This window comes from Phascolarctos cinereus, unplaced genomic scaffold (genome assembly GCF_003287225.1).
Source record: "Phascolarctos cinereus isolate Bilbo 61053 unplaced genomic scaffold, phaCin_HiC Scaffold_1;HRSCAF=81, whole genome shotgun sequence".
In the NCBI taxonomy this organism is placed as follows: domain Eukaryota; kingdom Metazoa; phylum Chordata; class Mammalia; order Diprotodontia; family Phascolarctidae; genus Phascolarctos; species Phascolarctos cinereus.
Window position 1 is genome coordinate 233,438,563 of NW_027555514.1, and position 16,441 is coordinate 233,455,003.

At 37.5% G+C, this 16,441-nt stretch overlaps 1 protein-coding gene across 2 annotated transcripts; it reads right to left on the bottom strand.

Moving 5' to 3' along the window:
* Positions 1–8,851: 8,851 nt before the first annotated feature.
* On the bottom strand, positions 8,852–15,281 carry IL22 (interleukin 22). 2 transcript variants are annotated; one of them, XM_020990310.2, is made up of 5 exons: positions 14,989–15,281; positions 13,977–14,042; positions 13,572–13,715; positions 12,199–12,264; positions 8,852–9,240 (listed from the first exon to the last, which is right to left on the bottom strand). In XM_020990310.2, the coding sequence occupies exons 1-5, from the start codon at positions 15,178–15,180 to the stop codon at positions 9,163–9,165; spliced, it is 546 nt and encodes a 181-aa protein (XP_020845969.1). In that variant the 5' UTR covers positions 15,181–15,281; the 3' UTR covers positions 8,852–9,162. The 2 variants fall into 2 exon arrangements, with proteins under 2 accessions (XP_020845969.1, XP_078005454.1); XM_078149328.1 differs by lacking the exon at positions 8,852–9,240 and having other exon boundaries at positions 12,114–12,264.
* Positions 15,282–16,441: the final 1,160 nt, after the last annotated feature.

Sequence of the window (16,441 nt, forward strand, 5' to 3'; positions counted from 1 at the left end):
GCAAACTTCACATTCTTCAAAAATACAAATCTTTATTTACTCTTTTTGGAGATTTGGAGATGTCTTCCATTGGAAGTACTGAATCTGTAACTAACACTTTCACATAGCTCAATGGAAGTCAATGGTTCCTAGCTTTCATATTTAAATAAATTCTTTTGATACAGACATTTATATAATCTTAATAAAACTGACATTTGGAATTTTGAAGACCATAAGCAAAAGCTTGGACTAATGATGAATGTGCCAAAAGTGAAAACAAAGGAGATTCTTAGTGCCCAGTGGGAAGAACTGGGCCAGAGCCACAGCAGAAAGCCTCCTCTTGGCCTCCCTCTCCCAAAGAGGAGCTCAGAGGAGACAAGATATTTTTTTCCACCCGCTAGAGCTTTGGGGTTAAATGAGAGAAAAGCTTATTGACGTCTACTCCATAACTTTCTTAAAGGAAAAGAATCATTAAATTAATCCGGACCTATGATACTTGGCAAAACCTGAACCAGAAGTAACCAGTTTTAAGTAGTTAAACGAGGTTGATAGGTCTATAGCTAGAAAATACCTCAAAGGCATCTAATTCAACCTGCTCCTTTGATAAACAAGGAAACCGAGGGTCTGCAAAATTAAGCGATTTGCCCAGGATGTTATAGTTAGTAAGTTCTGAGGCAGGATTAAAACCAGATATTTGTGACTTCAAGTCTAGCAATTGATTTCTATTAATTGATTGGATGAAGACAATTATTTTGGGCGATTCAAATCTTTGTTCTTCTTTCAGATTTAAAGTAGTCCCTCCCTGAGAGGGAAACAACACAACACCTGAAGGGAGGAATAGGGGAAAAGAATGACCCCTCCTACATAAGGCAGGGACCATCCAAGACAGAGGATTAGTTTTCCTAAGCCAGTGGTTCTCAAAGCACATACCACAGACCACTTGAGTTCCTCAAGACCCTTTCAGAGGGTTCTCAAAGTAAAAACTATTTTCACAATGATACTAAGATGCTATTTGTCTATTAAAATAATCCTCCCTTTTCCAAAATATGTAAAGCAATTACACTCTTCTCACTAAGTTTTTTGTTTTATAAAATATAATAATTTCTAAATATTATTTATATAAACATGATGGATCTATTATTTTAAATGAATTAATTAAAAATTCTAATTTATCCATTTTAATCTTTGTGATAAATATATGTAGTTATAACCAACATAAACAAAAGTTCTTTGGGGTTGTCAATAATTTTTAAGAGCATAAAGGGATCCAGAGGACCGAAAATTTGAGAATTGCTACCCCAAGCCATTTAGAGGAGCAATTTCTCTGAAAAGGATCATATCTAAGTACACTACATCAGAAAGGGACAAAATGCCAACTGTCCTACATCAGAAAGAGAAAGCCCATTTGAATATATGATGTAGCACAGATCCCCGAGGTGTTGCAGTCTCAAACTAGATACTTCATTGTAGACACTAACATCAGGACCAAGAACAAAACTTTTTCTGCAGTAGACCCTTGTCTTCCTGGGTAAGACTCCAAAAAGGTCTAGGCAGACTGAGCAAAAGAACCACTAAAGGACCCACAAACATCAGAGAGGGAGAAGATAAACTATTTGATAGAAAGTATCAGAAGTCCATGAGTCAGTAGTTAAAAATTGTGGAAGGTATAAAAAGCAGGAATTATTTCCCTCAGAGGTAGTTGTCTTGGGTACCTCAGATATGCCTTTGTTTTTGAGGTGAAGGTTAAGAAATAATAAAGAAACTAAGGATGAAAGGGAAGTAACTTGAAATAAATCCATTCTTAAGGAGGAAAAGGCAATGACTAGAAAGAAAACAACTCTTGAAAGAAGGAATAAGGAAGAGAGTGGCATTACCAACCCAAAGGCCATGGAAGAGGGGGTACATGGTTTTCTTCTTGGGCTCTATGGTTCCAACCCGAGCCACTACTATGTGCATATCATAGCATCATCAATCTTATTCTTATTATCATATTCACATTCTGGTACCACCATGGCTCACTACCTTTGGGAGCCAAATATATAATATTTAGCTTTTGTTTTTGTTTTTGTTTTTTCCATGAGCCAATTTAGTTTCATACCGTAAAGGGCAATACCATACTGCTGATTTCATGGCTTTCTTCCCACACGTTGTTCCCTGTATGAGTCAAGGGTACTGATAACAACCTTCTTGCGGGCACTGAAATTGCATGTATTGTGCAGAATGATTTCAGAACAGAGCTCCAGAGACGATCTATGGAGAGATGAGCTATAAAACATAAAAGAGGTATGTGGTGTGTGTGAGAGAGAGACAGAGAGACAGAGAGAGACAGAGACAGAGAGAAAAGGGAGGATGGAAGGAGAGAAGAGAAAGAGAGGGGAAGGGTAAGTAAAAAAGATTCTAATGAGTGTTCATCTAATCTGAAGGTCAGAAAACTTTCCATTCTTATCCTCCCTCCTCTGCTCACTCCAATACCTAACCTAAAATCTTTATTTGATCTTAACACCACTACGTTCAGAAAGTGGAAATTCCTTTAATTTTTCAATAAATATAAAAACATAGCAACTGATTTACTTCCAAATCCTCCGATCATGTTAGTTCCCCCCATTCATATTTCTTTGAACTGAAATACTCCAAAGTATCCTTTATTATTTCTTAATTTTGAGCAAAGATAAACAGACTGAGCAGTCCATTGGTAGCCCATTGAAAGTCCATCTTTCCAGTAGTATTTCTCATCCCAACTCTAAATAAAAATTTGCCTGGGATGAGCAGCACAAAATGCTCCCTAAAATCTAAATTTATGACAAATGTGGTTGAGGGAGAGTATCCTGGCATGTGTCCAGTCCCCGGAGAAAATTAGAACCTCTGAGTAGAAATCTCAGTACTCTATAAGATCACTGCTGGGCAGGTGGGAGGAGGTAGTTTCCTGTTTAACTAATTATCCTTATACAGAGATGTAAAATTCAGGGGAATCAAAGGGAAGATGGGGGCTTTTTGGATAATTTGGAGAGGGAGTGCTTACTATGCTTCCAAAGCAGCACATTGTTAGCACCCATTAATTTTTAACCTCCTGATACACAGCCCTGGTTATCTTTCCCTGGTTACAGCTCTGCCCCTCCAACTCCTCATACAATAGTGTAAATCTGATGGCATCGTTTGATATAATAGATTTCAGTAGAATTCATCCCTCTTTAAAATCTTTCATGCTTATCTCTTTGGGACTTCCCTATAGCCTTAATATTACAGTAATTTGTCTACACATTTTCTGCCCTATTCCAAATTGTAGGCCCTTTAAGGACAGGAGTTCCATCTTTGTGTCTAGCACAGACAACAGTGCCTTCCACATCTTTAATGTATTAAATGCTTAATGTAAATATGTATTCATATGTATATATACACATACATATATGCACATGTTTTTCAGTACATTGCTTCTTTATCATATAAGCGGCATTGATCTTCCTTCAATTCTAGTGGGAGCAATATTGGCAAGCGGAAATGACTGTGGTTTGGTAATTTATAGCATCATGGGTTAATTCTCATTTGCAAATATTGCTGTAGAATGGAGAAGGGGAGGATTACATTGACTTGTCATCTAAGGTCTTTATGTATACCTGAAGCTGCTCTTGCCAAACCCCATTCAAAATCACTTTCCATTCTTTCACATGTTTTGTATATTTTTACAGGTACGCATCTTGTCTCCCCCAATAGGATGTAAGCATCTTGAGAGTAGGCACTGTTTCATTTTTTGTTTGGTATCCCAAACACCTACCATAGTGCCTGGAATATTAGCTGTTGTTGTGCAATCATTTCAGTCATGTCTGACTCTTCATGACCCCACTTGGGGTTTTTCTTGACAAAGATACTGGAGAAGTTTGACATTTCCTTCTCCAACTCATTTTGCAGATGAAGAAACTGAGGCAGACAGGGCTAAGTGACTTGCCCAGGGTCACACAACTAGGAATTGTCTGAGGCCAGATCTGAACTCAAGAAGATGAATCTTCCCGACTCCAGGCCCAGTACTCTATCCAATATACCACCTAGCCACCTAAATGCTTATTGATTATTTAAGGGAGTTGTTGAGCTGCAATGTTAGCATCAGACTCACAAGGCTGTGAAAATTATATTACATCCTGCAATATTTGTGAACCACAATTATTATTATTCCTCATAACATTTAGATGAGGCTGGGAAGTGTTAGCTGATGATTTTATCAATGCACAAACTCAAACCTAATAGAGTGGTTGAGTAACTGTCCTATCATCCCCCAGTTTCATCAATGGCAGAGGCAGGAGAAAATAGTAGCCAATTCACTGAGTTACTCTTCTGGGTATCACCATTCATTACTGTGTTCTAAGAGACTCGAAATTGAAAGTTGTCTGAATTCACTTTGGAGCCTCCTACCTCCAAGGTGTGATGGGACTAAACAAGAATGCAAAATCTGTAAAGGTGTCTGGCAGCCAACATGACGAAGAATGTCCGTCACCAAAATCGAACAACAAAAATGTCAAGGATGGAAGTGGGTTGGGTTTTTTGTTTGTTTGTTTTCAAAGAACTGGATAATCGCAAGACAACTTCAAAGAAAAACAGTGCCAACTCATAAGAATGCTGTCGGTCAATGGACAGAGGAGGATGAGGTTAACCTGCAGGCATATTATCAGAACAGGAGGAAAGATGCTAAGAACCAGTTCGCTCAGTTTTTCCCCTATGCGTAGGAGAAGTGGGCTGTAGGAGGGAGATGTAAGGATTACGCAGGTATCCTTATTAGGTGGAGCACCACCAAGTATCTGTACATACACAGGGCACCTGGTCCCCACAGGAAGCATATAATTGTTCCCAGCTAAATTCTCTGCAGGGAGATCAGTATGCTTGCTTCAAAGTAAATGTCATGGCATTTGATCAGATGGTAGTTTGGCTGAAACCGAGATTATCAAGCGTAAAGAGGCTGGAGGTGAAGGGAGAAGCAACCGGGAGAAGTAACCATAGCTGGAAAGAAGTATTCCCAGGGTACCTGTGGAATCAAAGGGAAGATGGAAGCTTTTCGGATAATGATATCATACTCTGTCCTCTTCCTAATTAAATATGGCTATTTAAGAAACTATAAACTCTATTACTTATTTTATTGTTTTGAAACTGGGGTTATAATAAATACGTATCCATTTGCCTTTCTGGTGGTTTATAAGCCTTTCTTTTAACACATCAGTTCCCTGCTTCTAAATTTGCTAAACAATCAGCCAGTCATCAAGAGCTACATCACCCCCATTTTCCCCTATGGCCTCTCACTTTTAACTGAGTATCAAGATTCAATTTTACTCCTTAAATTGGGGGTTCTTGACCTTTTTTGGCAGTCTGCTGAAGCCTACGGAACCCTTTTCAAAATGAACAAATTTGGGAGGAGCTAGGTGGTACAGTGGATAGAGCACCAGCCCTGGATTCAGGAGGACCTGAGTTCAAATGTGGCCTCAGACACATAACACTTATGTAGCTGGGTGACCCTGGACAAGTCATTTAACCCCACTGCCTACACAAAAAAAAAAAGAATGAGTTTTTAAAATATATAGTATTACAAAGAAAACCAATTATCTTGAAATGCTGCTGTCAAAATTTTATAAAACAAGCCTAATGAATACAGTTATCAAAAAAAACATTTTTTTTCTATTTTGGTTAGGCAATCGGGGTTAAGTGACTTGCCCCAGGGTCACACAGCTAGAAAGTGTCAAGTGTCCAAAGCCAGATTTGAAATCAGGTCCTCCTGACTCCAAGGCCAGAGCTCTATCCACTGTGCCACCTAGCTGCCCCTCAAAAAAAGATATTTTTTAACAAGTTCATGGACTCCACACCCCTTTACTTAAATATCCACCCTCTGAACCATTTTTTCCCCGAAAGAGAGATACCCAACTCCTAGAAATGGATTAAAAGGGAAGTGCCAGGGAACATACCACACTCTCTGGATTGTGTTCTCAGATAGCAAGTAGGAGCTGAAAGACTGAAGTGAGCACAGCCAAGAGAACATTGTATAGAGTAACAGCAATATTGTTTTAAGAATGGCTTTGGGTGACTAAGTCATTTTGACTGTTATAAATACACAAATTAAAAGTGAAGGACATATGAATAAAGATGCTATCTGCATACAGAGAAAGAACTGATAAATAGACGAAGGCATAGAATAATTTTACGTGTGTGTGTGTGTGTGTGTGTGTGTGTGTGCATACCTATTTGTCTAATGGTAGCCATCTCTAGGGTGAAGGTGGGGAGGGGAGAGGAAAGGAAAAAAGAGGAAAAAATTTACATGATAACTTTGTTGCACTTTTGGAGGAAACAGCAAGTTTTACATGCAGTTTCATGTGCAATGATCTTTTTATTGTTTTATTCTTATGAAATGCTTGTTTTGTTCCATGAATTGAAAATAAATGAATGAATGAATGAATAAGATGATATGGGGCTAGACAGGTTGCAATGTGATAAAATCATAAGTGTTTGATATTTTAATAGTATTCACATGAAAATTTCACTTAGTATATATGGCACCACTTTTTTGTATACTTGTTTGGTTTTTTTTAAAGCAATTGAGGTTAAGTGACTTGCCCAGGGTCACACAGCTAGTGAGTGGCACCACTTTTAAAAGTACATTTTTATTGATGCCTTTGGTATTTACTTCACAATCATTTTAACTGCCACCCTTGTGCCTAACCTCAATTTAACCCTCCCTTGTGACAAATAATAAGAATAGCTAGCTTTAAATTGTGCTCTAAATTTTGCTTTAAATATATTATCTTGTCTGATCCTCACAAACAACCCTTCAACGTAGGCGCAATAATTATCTCCATTTCCTATATGAGAACATGGAGTGACTTGCCCAGGATCATATAGCTAGTAAACACACAAGGCAGAATTTGGACTCAGGTATTCCTGACTCCAAATCCAGTACTCCATCAAGTGAGATAACATTTGTAAAGCACTTAGTACAATGCCTGGCACATAGTAGGCACTTAATGAATATTTGTTCCCTAACCACTGCTTCACTTACCTTCCTTAAAAGAGAAACAATTAAGGGGAAAATCATTTGAGAGAAAATCCATGTCTGACGATGTTTTTGTCCTAGAGACCCTGTAGGTGTCTGCCACAAAAAAAGGAGGAAATAAGTTTAATATCTGTTCTACGAAACCATTGTTGGTTTGTTTTTTTTCCTTACTCACAGTCTGACTTTGTTTTAATGATCTTTTCATTTACATCACTGTGGTAAGGTCTATTATCCTGACTCTGCCAGTTTTGCTCTATATCAGTCCGAGGGGTGTATGGGGTGCTCAGAGAGGACTAGCACCTTTGGCATGCCCTTTTCAGGGCTGCTCATCCACCTTTGCTGTCCACCTTCACCCAACTTTCACCTGTGGCTCAATTGTGTGCCCAGTGGCCACACCCCAGTAAGCCATCTCAGCAGAAAGGCTAAATCAGGTTGAGGGTAACTGATGGGCCTCAAACCTGTGGTTGAGTTACAGGGGTATCTACCCCAAACGTGTGAAGACTTTCCCCCCACCCCCGTGGAATGTGTGGATGAGAACACTTGAAACCGTGAAAGCAGTTGCCGAAGGCACCGTGGAGCCCTTACAGCCTGGTCAGGTGATGAAAACACCAAGGGTCATCCACTGCACCCTGGACCATTGCCAGTCATCTTGACTTTTGTCCTGCACTGGACTTTGATGACCGGAAGACAGAGCGAAGGCTGACTTAGTGCAACTCTACCTCACTTAAATCCAATTTACAAGCAAGTCCAGACCTCACTGCATGATGTCACTGGTCCTCTTCAAAATGAAGGACAAACAACAATATCAGTACATACTAATCTCATATTTCCCTGATTTCTTCCTATTGATCATTTCCTACTGTACAATAATATTCCATTCTACTCATATGCCATAAAGTTTAAGGTTTTGGTTTTTTGAGGGTTTTTTTTAGCATTCTTCAGTCAATTTGTTTCCAGTTCTTTCCTACCACAGAGTATTTTAATTAACATTTTGGCCTGTATGTAATTTTTGTTTGTCTCTGACTTCCCTGGGGTATGTGTGTGTGTGTGTGTGTATAGCTGTTGTTTAGTCATTTTTGTCTTGTCTGACTCTTTGTGATCTGATTTGGGGTTTTCTTGGCAAAGATACTAGTGTGGTTTACCATTTCCTTCTCCAGTTCATTTTACAGATAAGGAAACTGAGGCAAATAGGGTGAAGTGACTTGCCCAGGGTCACACAGCTAGTAAGTACTTGAGGCCAGATTTGAATTCAGGTGCTCTATTGTACCACCAGCTACCCCATAAATATGTAGATAGATATACACATAGGTTCACAGATGTATATACATATGTACATATATACATGTATGTATAAATATATATGTGTTTACACTCCTTAGGAGAATCACTGGGTCAAAAATATGTAAAATTAATTACTTTCCTTGAAAAATTCCAAATTGATATTCAGAATGGTTATAACTTTATTTGAAATGTACCAATTTTGTGAGACGTTTATGTGACTAGTAAAAATTGAATAAATTTTTCAGGAAAAAATTAACAACAGAAATGACATTGACACAGAGTATAATAATTTCATGCCAAAAGTAATCAGAAAGCAGCCAAATTGGTAAAATCAATGTATTTATTAGCATCAAATAAATATATTATAGCCATATGATTACATAGGTATCATAGATGAACTAATTTCAGTCAGTTCACAACATTTAATGTTTTCAATAAATAAAACCATATCATTGAAATCTTTATAAATAAAACATGTAATCATATCATTAATAAATATAGTCAACATTAAGAAGAATTTTCCCCCTAAAGGATTGGGAAGTATTCACTAAATATGTATAAAGGTCATTTTAAAAAAATAAATAAATTATACTTTTTGTATAAAACACCTTGCCAGACTAACATTTCAGCTATATAGCCCCAGCAAGGTTTCAGAAGCTCACTTTTGGGGCTCAGAAATAGAATGTACTTATTAACACTATACTTGAGTTTTTTCCTTCTGAAGTCGGTCAATCAGGGGTACATATTGAATGGACACATTTATGCTAGAGTTCTGAAATCCCAATTGCCTTTTTGAAGGAGGAAATAACCCATTCTAGCTTTCCATCTGATCTTCCAAACCTTTGGATTACTTTTTTTTTATTCTTCTTATTTTGTCGAGAGCTTTAAGCACAGTGTCTTCCCAGGAACCTGAACAGTAGATCCAGCTCACTAATTGCTTTTATCTCTCCATTCTTTCCCAACTGGAAAAATAAGAAACAAGACCATCTTAGGACTTATACCAACAGGATCAAATTTAGAAAAAGAGATGGGATAATTAGATCACTGGAAAGAAACAGCTCTATTGTAGTAAATCAATTCAGTCTTTTAAAGAGCTTACAATTTCCGGTCCTTTTAAAATGGGTCCATAGTAATATTCTTTGAATAAGGGAAGAAACTGCAGTTGGGTGGCTGCTGTTGTTTGTCTTTTGCTCTTGAAGAGGACCATGACGTCAGGGAGGTGATGCCATGCCATGCAAGTGAATCGGATTTAAGTGAGGGAGGGCTGTGCAAAGTCACCAGCCTCACTCTCTACTCTGGAGCCATCTGGGTCCAGTGGCCAGATATAGATTATTGTCAAACACCAGGAATGTTACCAAAAGCCATGGACTGCAGCTATTAGAGCCAAAGGGACTCTGCAGAACCACTTAGGTACCAACATAGTGCCTGGCACATAGTAGGTGCTTAATAAATTCCCTTAGCTGTTATCTCACAGTCCAGATTTTTTTAAAAAATCTATTTCACAGGGTTGTTCAAGGAATATGACTTATAACCCTTAAAGTGATATGTAGAAATGGATTATTTATCTCCTGAAATATACTATAATTCTTAATATTCTTTCCACTAACTGAAAGTTCAAATTCCTTTTTGGTCTTAATCTCTACTCACTTTATCATTCTCCCAGAGAGCATTCTCAAAACATCATTAATAGTCATTGGATTATTTTAGCTAATGGCTTCAGAAGATCATTTCAAGTCTCCAGCTATATTAATGAAGTAATGAAGTAAAATTAGCCAGCTTTTTCTCTCATATTCCACTGTTAGTGGAAAGCATATAATGATAAAAATAAGTTTGTTTTATCCAAATAATTTTATCCAAAATTCTGTAATTTTATCCAGTAATTTTATTCAAAAACCTGATTTCCACAGATCAGGCATCAGCTCAACTTCTGATACCTCCTAAATACACAGTCTAAACTCCAAATGATCATAATTTATCATTGTTATGAAATATCACTAAATTCTCAGTCATCAAATACAAATCAGCTAAGTTTGCCACATCATACTTACTATGGCATTAAAGTAGATTAATATGTTTTAGGAAGAGTTGCCATAACTGGGTTTGAAATTTAAAAAAAATTTTAAGGTATACCTGCGTAAACCTGAAACTGGAGTTATAACTAGCCAACTTACTTCCCATATTTCCAACTTCACCTCATTTCACTGTACCTATCCCTTAACAACAGCATTCTCTTCACAGCTCATACCCATTCCCCTTCATTCTAGTTGAGCACCAGTTGCTATTTGGGGGTCTTCCCCTAATCAGTAGAGTTAAGGCATGTAGAAATGAAGGCCTTCAGAATTCTGTACACATGGACTGACTCTCAGGTCTGACTTCTTTCTTCCTCTCATAAATCATCCCACAACAAAAAGGAGGTCTGACCTTCTGCTATATTTATAGGCAGCTGCTAAAGATTAGGGCACGTTGACCATTTGTCTTAAATAAAAAAACAAAAGTTGTTGGTTGTTGTGTTAGGGTAAGCTGGACCTGAAAACTCAAGAATGTTTCCTATAACATGGATCTTGCAGTAAGATTCTGGCTTTTCCTCCATCCCTCACTTATTTCTCCATATTTTTAATCTTTTAGGTAAACAGTGTCAGAACTCAATTCAATAAATGGATTTGTTTCCTGAGCTTTTTTTTTGGAAAAAAATCTTATTGAGCAAATATAACTCTAAAATTGGAAAAATTTTAAATGAAATTGACATTCATCTCCATCACTCATTTTTAAGTGAGTTAATGATGATAAGATTAAAGATTGCCTGGCACAGAAATGTACATGTTCCAAATCCTAAAAGTATAGATGGGTTCCTAGTTCTCAGTAGGGTAGCATAATGGAAAAAGTCAATGAACATGGTTTAAAATTCCACCTCTTTGACTTTGAACAAGCCTCTTAAAAGCCCTGAGCCTCACTTTCCTCATCTGCAAAATGATGGGGTTGGAGTTAATGGCCTCCTAGCTCTCTTCTGGCTAAATTGAGGGGGCAAGAGTGCAAGTTTTTTGTGTTTTCACATGCTACTGGGAAATAAGAAATACAGGAAATGGTGTACAGAAGTCTATCCTGCCCTACAGGAAAATAGAAGGGGAAGGGGATAAGAGAAAGGGAGAGAGATAGAAGAGAGGACAGACTAGGGGAAGGGCTATTCAGAATGCATGCCATCTTGGGGTGGGGGGAGGGGGGAGATGGGGGGAAAATTCAGAACTCAAAAACTTGTGGAAGTGAATGTTGAAAACTAAAAATAAATAAATTTATATTAAAAAAAAGAGTGCAAGTTTTTTGGAAATGGTAGGTGCACTTTAGATTGAGAGCCAGATGTAAGATTTAAGTCTTTGTCCTGATACTAATTTACCATATGAGCTTAGTCAAGGAAAATAATGAGTATGGGCCTCTATTTCCTCATTTGTAAAAGGAAAGGGTTGGACTAGGTCATTTCTAAAGTCCTTTCCAGCTCTTACAATCTATGATTTATCAGATTATATATATATATATATATATATATATGTATATATACATACACACACACAGACACACACACACACACACACACACACACATACACATACATATATGTATATTGGTACACACACACATATGGTGTCCCAAAAGCCTTAGTGCAGTTTTAAGCTGTAAGAGCTTTAGGAAATAAGACTTTTGGGGTCACCCTATGTATAAACAAAAAGATATAGACATATCTATTCACACAAACCAATATTCATTCAATAAACCCTTAAATGAACTGGACATTCCCAGGTTTCTTTTGATAATATTTTGACCCCCAGATTTAGAACAAATAGGTGTTACCAAATGAAGGAAAGGGCATTTTTCTCCTTCCTATTAAGCTCTTTAATATTGTGATAGATAAAAATATAGGTAATTAATACCTGTTTTAGTTTGCTCTTCACATCATTAATTTTTCTCTGGACAGGACTGCCATCACCCTTCAAAGTCTACAAAAGGAAAATACAATGTGAAACATAATGTCAGTTTCACTATGGTGTTTCTTAAATTTTGTATCCCTTAGTCTGAACATGAGCTTGAGGCTTCCTTTGATTAAAGACCTGAAAAGAATCCCATTGGTCATTTTTTTAATTGGTGACTTAGAATTTCCAAGCTGTTTTTGCCCTGGGGCCACACGAATCTGGTCACTTCACCTACATGAGATTGATTAGCCATGTGGAGAGGGTGAAATGATTTACTCCACATTCTGAATTTAACAAAGTTTATGCCATATTATTCTTGTATTTTGTCCAGCACCTCACAGTCAATCAGTAGCTAAATGACTCGTGAACATGTGCCAAGAAGATTGTCATAGTTTTAAACTTCCAAGGGAATAAGGTTAATGTATTTTTAATTTGGTCCCTTCCTTTAACACCACAAGGCACTTATGAATGTCCTTTGACATACACCCATTGTCTTAGCACCCTATGACCTTGAACAAATTCTTTCACCTGTCTGGACCTCAGTTTCCTCATCTGTCAAATGAGAGGGCTTGGACTAGATGATCTATGAGGTTCTTTCCATTTCAAAATCTATGATCCCCTAAGTCTATTATGAAAACTTGACATTCTGCTCTCTAACCTTTCTTCCCATTCTTTCCTCTCCTCTCCTTGACTTTCTAGCTCTCAGATTTCTCAATTAACATATTTTATTTCTCATTTTCTCACTTTTCATCACTCTTGATTTCTCATTAATATATACTTTAAGCTGTGCAGAGCAATCTCAGAGCTCCATTCCTCAGCACATCACCCCTAAATTGCATTTTTGCCAGGCACAAGTGAATTCAAAAAGAGTGATCATCTTCTGTTTATTCTTGAAGGTCAAGATTTAAGTAAAGCAAATCAAACAAATAGTCATACACATTCCCTTACTTCAAAGGACTCGAAATTTCACAGATCCTCAGAGTGTAAAGGGAACTCAAAGGTCGTTGAGTGCAACTTGTACCCTACAACAAGAATCTCTCTATCCCTGCCAAATGACCATCCAGCCTCTCTTTGAAGAACCTCCTACCTCCCAGAGTAGACTATTCCACTTTTGGACAGTTCCTGATTAGAAATTTCTATCAATGAAAAACCATTCTCTACAGAACCTCCTCCTCTGGCTCCTAGTTCTTCCCTAAGGTAATTAGCAGAAGAAATCTGACTCTCCTACCATGGCAGTCTACAAGTAAGTATGCTGGAAATAACTCTGAATGGAGGTGATAGCTAGGAGTAATTAAAGGAAGGTTGTCTTTAAGCGAGTAGAAGAGAATACTCACACAGCCGCTCAGCTTGCTTTTCAGATCATGCAGGAAGGACAACACGTCTTGCATGTCTGACTGGAATTTTTGCTGGTAAGGAGGCAACACTTCCTTCAAGACCAGGTTCAGAACCTCCTTCATCATATAACAATGATTTGTGGCCTGCAAGACAAAATTTATCCCAGTTAGAGTAAATCATAAACACAGAGCATCTCTCCACCTAAAGTCAAGTCAGCTAGCATTTGCTGAGTGCTTATCTCATGCCAGACACTGTGCTAAGCACTAGGGATACAAACAAAAAAGAAAGACCATTTACACCCTCAAAGGGCTTACATTCTTTTTTTTTTCACAAAACAAGCATTGACTGTTACTCTCAGTACACAAGGACATAGTCTTGTCATGTAGAGTATGGCCATTACTTACTTCCACATCACTGAACATGGAACTCTCGAGGAGTCGAGTGCTGGTTTCATTATCGAACAAACTGCCCTGGAAGGGAAGAAGAGCAATGTGGAGACTTGTAATATAGGAAGAGAATGAAGCAAAGAAAGTAAAATAAATGGACAATCCAGGTATAGATTATATATTGAAAATGGAGGAGAGGCAGGGGAATATTAAGGAATGAGGGAGAGAATGAAGTCAGTGAACCAAATGGTTCCTTTGGAGGTAGCTCTCAGTGAAATATTCCAAAGGCCAGTATAGCAGGTTTTCTAGCTGAACAAAATACGCCCCTCTGTTTGGCATATAAAACTCGGCTCCTTCTTCTTTTTCCAATCTTCTTACATTTGACTGCTCCGTGCATTCTATCTATGACCCAGCTCACTGACCCACTTGAAGTGCCTCTGGCACAATACTCTCATCTTCCATACTTTGTACGCTAGCTGTACCTATATCTGGAATATTCTAATCCTTCACCTCCACGTCTTAACTTACCTGTATTCCTTCAAGGTACCAAGCTGACCCTATTCAAGAAGTCATTCCTGGTCCTTTTTCCTTCCGTATCTCCACTTTCAGATTACTTTTCCATCTACTCTGTAAATATCTTATATACACCTAATCAGTAACATGTTGTCTCTACCAATAGAATATACTCTCCTTTAGGGCAAGGCCTATGGCATTGTTGTTAGTTGTTTTTGTTTGTTTTGCCCTTCTTTGTGATTATAAAGCCTTAAAGCACAGTAAGTGCTTAGTAAGCTTTTTTTTTAGAGATCAAAAGAATCAATAACACTGATTTGGAATTCCTCAATATTTGCCCTAATTTTCTATTATGGGGAGCAATTTTTTTAAAAAGGAATTTTTTTAAATGCTTTGAATTTTACTGAATCTAACATTATGAACCAATTTTATCTCCAACTGTACAGTTCCTGGAGGATCGGATAAAAGAAAGCATTTCTTGTTTAGTCAGTAAAAGAGAGGGAGAGAATATTTTTCTTACCTGTTGGGCCAGCGACATGATTCGGTGGCTAATGGAATGCTGCCGAAAGGTAGACTTTCCAAGTTTGCACGCAGATTTGACAGAAGCTCCTTCTGCTCCCTGAGCCAACAGGATCATGACAAGGAACCACAGAGCCCAGGTCGCCATGTGAAAGAAGCTCTCCAAATCCTTCCGAGTCTCCTTTACAGTCATTTGGGTCTCTAGTGTTGGGCAATCTCAGGTTGGAGAATCTATTGTTAAAGGGAGAAATACAGAAACATTAACAACAGGAGGTGAACTATAATAAGTTTTAAAACTTCAACAAAGCTAAGTATATTAGAAGACTCACAGTTCGGATGAGTTTCGTTGTAATGTGAGCATTGGAAGGTGCTACTTTTATAGATCCCAGGGTCTCAATTTTTTCAAATTATGATTTAAATATGACATCAGCACATTGTCTAATTTCCAGTATTCTCTTCTAAGAACCACTTAACCACTACTAGAGCCCACAAAGCATCCCCTCCTTGGCTTCCTACTTTGAGACACAAAGAAGTGTTCTTCAGTTGTCCTTATCATAACACAGGAAGGGCTTTCATAAGCTAAGCCCAGAAATTTTTTAACCCCAGCAATTTTTCAGAGAAAATAATTATGCTATCTTGATTAATTCCAGGTTTTAGTAAAAGTGCCCCTTGCTCTCCCACAGGGGCTGAGAAAGCATTTTGGTTGCAAACTCTTTTTTCTATCAATTTCATAGATTGTTATCTCATTGGGATATTTTGTAACAAAGGAGCCAAAACCTTTATTCTTTGCTGGTAGTTTTCCTAACGGATGAGTTCAGAACAGGATTCTTAGCCTGTTTTGTGTCATGGGATCCTCTGACAGTCTGGTGAAGCCTATGGACCTCCTTCTCAGAGTGATGTTTTTAAGTCCATAAAACAAAATTTAAAAAAAATAATAATAAGATCACAAAGGAAAGCAATTAAATTGAAATTTAATCATCAATTTTTTTAAACCCAGGTTAAGAAGTCCTGATTCAGAGATATTTTCATGGGCAAAGAATTTATATGGAAAATAAGTGATTGTGCTTATTTTAACACTTTTCAAAAGCCTCCTGAATCCTAAACAGCTTTCAAGATAAATTTAGAATTTGACTATCATTTTTCATATTACAGAAGGGCTACTGAATAAGAGAGTGCAACAAACTTAATATATGTTGAAAACAACAACATGTAACATTGCACTTGGTTTAAGTTTTATTATAAAATATTAAATCACAAGGGTAAGTGTGAGAATGGGCAAATGATTCAAAAATTGTCTAAAGCATGAAAACTATGCAACCTCTATCTAGTAAAAAATAAAAAGTGTACAGACAATGAATGTGAGACATCTACTTTTAAATGAATTAATATTCTATACTTCATCTTCTGGTATTACCAAGAGAGAATCTTCTTCGTTGGGGGGGGGGAAGGGGGGA

What these genes read in the sequence shown, in the direction of transcription:
- IL22 (XM_078149328.1), bottom strand. Translation starts at nt 15,180, where the DNA reads ATGACTGTAAAGGAGACTCGGAAGGATTTGGAGAGCTTCTTTCACATG. An exon ending in TCATGTCGCTGGCCCAACAG is followed by an intron (nt 14,043 to 14,988) that starts GTAAGAAAAATA and finishes CTTCCCTTCCAG; the next exon opens with GGCAGTTTGTTCGATAATGA. An exon ending in CCATGTTCAGTGATGTGGAA is followed by an intron (nt 13,716 to 13,976) that starts GTAAGTAATGGC and finishes TTTGTCTTGCAG; the next exon opens with GCCACAAATCATTGTTATAT.